Source organism: Gekko japonicus, unplaced genomic scaffold (assembly GCF_001447785.1).
Source record: "Gekko japonicus isolate JY-2015 unplaced genomic scaffold, Gekko_japonicus_V1.1 scaffold1913, whole genome shotgun sequence".
In the NCBI taxonomy this organism is placed as follows: domain Eukaryota; kingdom Metazoa; phylum Chordata; class Lepidosauria; order Squamata; family Gekkonidae; genus Gekko; species Gekko japonicus.
Genome location: NW_015161461.1, coordinates 35,808 through 41,593, shown reverse-complemented (window position 1 = coordinate 41,593; position 5,786 = coordinate 35,808). Strand labels below are relative to the sequence as shown.

At 44.9% G+C, this 5,786-nt stretch overlaps 1 protein-coding gene across 1 annotated transcript in view; it reads left to right on the top strand.

Annotated features, from left to right (window-relative positions):
* Positions 1 to 5,786, top strand: part of PHACTR1 (phosphatase and actin regulator 1) — a 233,509-nt gene that overhangs the window by 212,547 nt on the left and 15,176 nt on the right. Inside the window, exon 11 of the mRNA XM_015429100.1 lies at positions 1,018 to 1,158. Within this exon, the coding sequence (XP_015284586.1) occupies positions 1,018 to 1,158 (141 nt within the window). The remainder of the gene's footprint in view (positions 1 to 1,017; positions 1,159 to 5,786) is intronic.

Below are 5,786 nucleotides of genomic sequence, written 5' to 3'. Positions count from 1 at the left end.
AATAAAAATTGTCCCTTCTAATTCTGTAGTGCTCCGGTATGCTCAATGAATGCCTTTTCACAGAGGCTACACATCACATGGTTTGTCCTCCATCGCATATTAAGATAGACGCAGTTGTTCATCTTCCACCTACTGGATACCTAAATGTAACTCGCAAATCCAATCCAAAGCCTTTTATTGGCATATAAATAAAAATACAGTAATCTAAGTACACACAGAATCAAATTAAAATTGCCGAGTAACATCACAGAGTATCATCATAAAGAAAAACCTAATTCATCATATCATTTATCAGGCCGTAGGGCCATGGCACTGCAGAGAAACTTTGCTGTTATTTCAGTTATTTCTGTGTCTGTGTTATCGAGCAAGAAAAGAAGCTTAAAATCATCAGGGGACTCGAAAAAATGGCCTAATATGGGATATAAAAGATCCCGACGGGACGCCAAATAGAGAGGGCACTGGAAGAGAACATGGGCAACAGTTTCAACACAATCCTTCCTACAAGGACAGCACCTGCTAGGATAGGGAATCCCTTGGAATCTGCCAGATAAAATAGCTGAAGGAAGAACATTAAATCTAGCCAAGGATATGGCTCTACGCAAATTTGGAGCTATGAGTTGATAGAGGTATACTGCTGGAAGATTTGCATTAGGAAGAATCCCCAAATGTAAGGGAGAACAGGTTCTGTTAGCCAGGCTATAAAGAGTTTGTAGCTCTGATCCCAATAAACTAGATTTTATTTTAAAAAAGGCCTCAGACTCAGAAAGCATATATAAGGATTCTAGGGACAAATTCAGGGAACTTATTTTGGCTTCGATGTAAGATAGCCATCTGGAATTATCGGATTCCGAAAGTAGTTGGTACATATAACTGAAGGGGTCAGAGTTAAAATGGGTAACTCGCAGATGAAGTTGCATGTCTTTTTTTAAAAAAAACATTTTTCGCAATGTGAGAAATTGGCAAAGAGCTTCTGGGAAGCTTGACATTTTGGTGCGCTTTTCTGCCTTGCTGCTACAGCTGAGTCAAAGGCCAACGGTAGAAGAGCTGCGAGAGAGGAAGATCCTCATCCGCTTCAGCGATTACGTGGAGGTGGCAGATGCTCAGGACTACGACAGACGGGCAGACAAACCGTGGACGCGGCTCACAGCTGCGGATAAGGTAGGTTTGAAGAGTCTAGGAAGAAGAAACAGGGGTGGGTGTCAGTCTAACGCAGGGGTCCCCAACCCTTTTCAGCCTGAAGGCACCTCTGGAACGTTAACCCTGCATGATGGGCACAAGTGGCAGAGCCAACTGAAAGGTCAGGGAGGGAGGGAGATTCTACATCACTCTGTTAGTAGGTCTCCAATATTTCAGGCAGAAGCTCTTGTTTAACGGGATACCCTTTAAAGTTGACATTGTTAAAAATATTTCCTTGCCTACACACAAAATAAGTGTACATACTGAGCTGGCTAAGAAACCCTCATCTCGCAGTGGAAGAAGAAGAAGAGATTGGATTTATACCCCGCCCTTCACTTGGAGTCTCAGAGCGGCTTACAAACTCCTTTCCCTTCCCCTCCCCACAACAGACACCCTGTGAGGTAGGTGGGGCTGAGAGAGCTCTTGACAGAAACTGCTCTTTTTCAAGGACAGCTCTTATCAGAACTACGGCTTGCCCAAGGTCATCCAGCCAGGTGCAAGTGGAGGAGTGGAATCAAACCCGGTTCTCCCAGATTAGAGTCCACACACTTAAACACTACACCAAACTGGTGTACTTTATATTACAGGCTTCTAATACACTTATAGGAGCTACGGTGGCTCAAGTGGTTAAGACGCTGAACTGCAGGCTGTGGAAGATCGGTAGTTCAGCATTTCAAGACCCGAGTGTGCCGCATGACAGAGTGAGCTCCTGTCTCTGGCCCCAGCTCCTGCCAACCTAGCAGTTTGAAAGCAAGAAATTGCATGTAGATAAATAGGTACCACTTCAGTGGGAAGGTAACAGTGTTCCGTGTTTAGTCATGCCGGCCACATGACCACGGAAATGTCTTCAGAAAGTGCTGGCTCTTTGGCTTTGAAACTAAGATGAGCACCGCAACCCTAGAGTTGGATTCGACTGGCTTTCGAGCAAGGGAACCTTTACCTTTAATGCACTTATGCAAAAGGAAAAATGGGGTAAAGGCATCTTCTCCTGCCTGTCCCATTACATGAGCCCTTTTCTCCTGAGCCATTTTAAACTTGCCACCATTACTTGTAACAATGGCCCTTTCTGCACAATTTATTCCTGATCTTCACAGAGTTTGATTCAGAAGCTATTTTACTCAAGTTCATCTTGAGTTCATCTCGGGTTTTCTGCTGATTTCCACACCTCCTGTTCTCCTCCCCTTTTTCCTCGCCTGCAGCGGATTATTTATTCTGCATTGCAAAGAGGTAACACATGCGAACAGCCTTCTCAGCACCTCAGAGTGCACGTAGTGCCAAAGAAACAGCTGAACAATAGAATTGAAAGCAGCTCTCCCTCCTCCCATCTTTGTTCTCAACAGTGGTCCTGGATTAACAAAAAAAAAACACCCTGTCTTTGATTGCATGAATAAGGTCATTTAGCATCCAAGGAGGCAGATAAGAGCAGCGTTAAGGGCTCACAGGGGAGGAACAATGGCCATCACGCTCAAATGGCAGCTCCAGATGGCATCACTTGTAGACCCTCCGGGAAAGGGAGGAAAGGGGCTGGAAATGGGTGGGCCTAAAGAGACTGAGTGAGGTTCTACACTCATCTTTCCTGCCATTGTATCTCCAAACGCACCCTAGAACACATATTTCACTCTGCGTTGCATGCCGCTCCCAGTCTCCTTGTGCATCGGTTCACTTTTGAGCTTCTGCATCGTTTTACTGCCATCTAGTGGTGACTCCGCACTCACCATGGCGTCTCCCCGGGTTATTTGGATGTGGTTTTGCACCAGACCATTTGCTTCTCTCCACCACCGATTCCCTGTGAACAATATGCAGACTACTTGACGCGGATTCCTTTGATGTTCCCTCCTTCACCCCACCTCTGTTTTTTCTCACCGCTCATGAATTTGCTTAGATATCCACTAGGTGGCAGTCCTCTGTCTTTTTGTTGTCTCGTTTTATCTTTTTTAAACAACAGCTGTGGATTAGATGCAGAATGCAATCATATATCCCAAGCCAAGATGGAACTGCTTCCACGGCAGAGAGAGAGTGGATTATAAACCAGATGCAGAATCACCCCGAGTTAAAGGGACTGAAATCTGATCTGGGTTGAAAGCGAATTAGGGTAAAAGCCACAGCAAAAGAGCATCCAAATATCCCAGAGCAACAGCAGGCTGAACCCAGGATGACCACTGAAGGGAGGAAAGCGATGCAGAAGGAAAAAATAGCACGGGTTAAAATGGAAATTGAACTCGATGTGAATGCAAAAGGAAGAAATAACCTGGAATAAAAAGGAGATTGAACTCAATTTGAATGCAGAAGGAATTGGAGGAAACTGCAGTGAACCCGGGGTAGAAGGAGACCACAGAAAGGGCCAATGACAGCGGGTGCTGAAAAGCTGGTGACACTTCCTTGCATGTACATACAACAAGAGAGAAATTATGGTCATGTGTTGATAGGAACACATGTGGTTTTTGAAAAGTGAAAAAAGTTGATGTAGTGACGTTATTATCAAATTCCACCAGCATTATAAAAAGATATTAAAAGTGGGACAATCTGACGACTTCAACAGATGCGCCAGTTGGGTTCATTAAACATTTTAAGCTGTGCAGCCCGATCATGCTTAGTCAGAAGCCAGTCCCACTAAGTTTTTAGAATATCATTCTGCTATTTGCACAAGGAAAGTATTATATAGAAAAGTAAACCCCACCTGGCCTCACCCATTTTCTAGAAAAAAACACTTGATGGACCCCAGGAACGGTACCGGGGGGTGCCCAGGGTGCCACATGCAGGGGGTGTGTGCTGGTTTAATGTGATCTTTCACTGGGGAATTTCCCAGTGGGCTGCTGCCCTAGAGGTCCAGTGATGGTGAGGAGCAAGCAGAGCCAGGCTTCAGGCAACAATGCCAGTGATGCGGGGGCCACTTGGCTTGAAGCTTTCAGTAGTAACAATGATCTGTATCAGCTCACCAGGTGCCTCCTGCAGCACTGCCAGTTTGCGAAAGGAGGCAACAGTTAAACCAGTGCCCACTATTGGTGCTATAACATCACTGGGGCCATTCAGGTTGGCCTTTTTCTAGGGATGTTTGGATTTCTTAGCTGCCCCTGAGACCAGCGACCCAAGAACTAGTCAGTAGATTTCGGGTACGAGATGAGCCAACTAGCTTAGAGTGCATGACTACGTGCCAGTCTTGTACTTCCTTTACTTCTCTTTCTGTTAAGTTATTTTATTTTGCTGTCATAAATATTTGCTTGCACTAGCGTAATTTGCATTAATTCCGCTAAAAATCAATGGGATATTTACTAGGCCACTGAGCTTGGCGTGAAGGAAATTAGACCTATAACTCTCTGGAAAATACCTTGCTGACAACACCAATGTCTGCTGTTTCTGCTGAGCAATTTCACCAGAGGCACATGTTCTGCAAGCCATTCTGCTTATAATACCAAGATATAGAACACGTTGTTGTTTTTTTAAAAAAAAGAAAGTATTCAGGCTTATTTCATATTCAGCTACTGACTTAAAAATGTCAGTACAGCATATTTCTTCCCCTTAAGGCAATAGGTCAGACAAACTCTTTTGTGCCCATGTTCTTTTTTTAATTCCAAATGACCTCTTGAACTGTTGTGTTATGTACCAAAAATCTTGGGATCACAGAGAGGGCTCTTTCTCGTACGGCTTTCATCTCTCTTGCACACCCTTGTCTGAGTTGAGTGTGGCATGATGGAAACTTCCGAGGCCCTTTGATTTCAATGGGAAAATATAGTACATGCTGAACTCCCATGAGACTTGGGTTGCCAGGTGTGTCTCCCCACCACCACCACCACCACTGGTGGGAGATGGGGTGGTAGGGTTGTCCGATCCAGGCTGGGAAACTTCTGGACACTTGGGGATGGATCCTGGGGAGGACGGGGACCTCAGTGGGGTACAGTGCCATGGAGTCAACCCTCCAAAGCATCCATTTTCTCCAGGGGAACTGATCTCTGTAGTCTGGAAATGAGCTGTAATTCTGGGGGGTCCCCAGGTCCCACCAGGAGAATGGTATTCCTACAAGAAACTGCCTGAGTCAGACCATTGGTCTATCAAGCGTAGTGGCTCTCCAGGGTCTCAGGGTACAGAAGGTCTTTTACATCACCTTTTTAACTGGAGATGCCAGGAATTCCACTAAGCCATGGCTCTCTTCCACTGAAATCAGTAGAGGAATTGAACCTGGGACCTTCTGCATGTAGAGCAGATGTTCTACCACTAAGCCATGTCTCTCTTCCACTGAAATCAGTATATAACTTTGGCTGAATAAATCCCTTTACTCTTCTGCCCACCGTCACAAATAAGCAACATGAGAGAGCTCATTCAAGAGAATGATAGAAGGAGAGGTTGTGCACACTCTTCCAAATGGTTCACCTTTGTTACTTGATGGCCGTACTGCAGTTAGTGGCATGTCTGTTCCTATTTGTAAGTGTAGTTTTATCACTTCCTAAGGAAAAGTCAAACTGACAGCGTTCACAAAATGGGACGCTTAATCCGATCTGTCTTTGCCTGTGTTCATGGCGGATAAGAGTGTTGGTCCTGATAAACGTGATACCTATATGAAAGATTTCTTTCTCTCTAGTGGATTGGGGTAAAGTTCTTAGCATGAACCGAAAGAT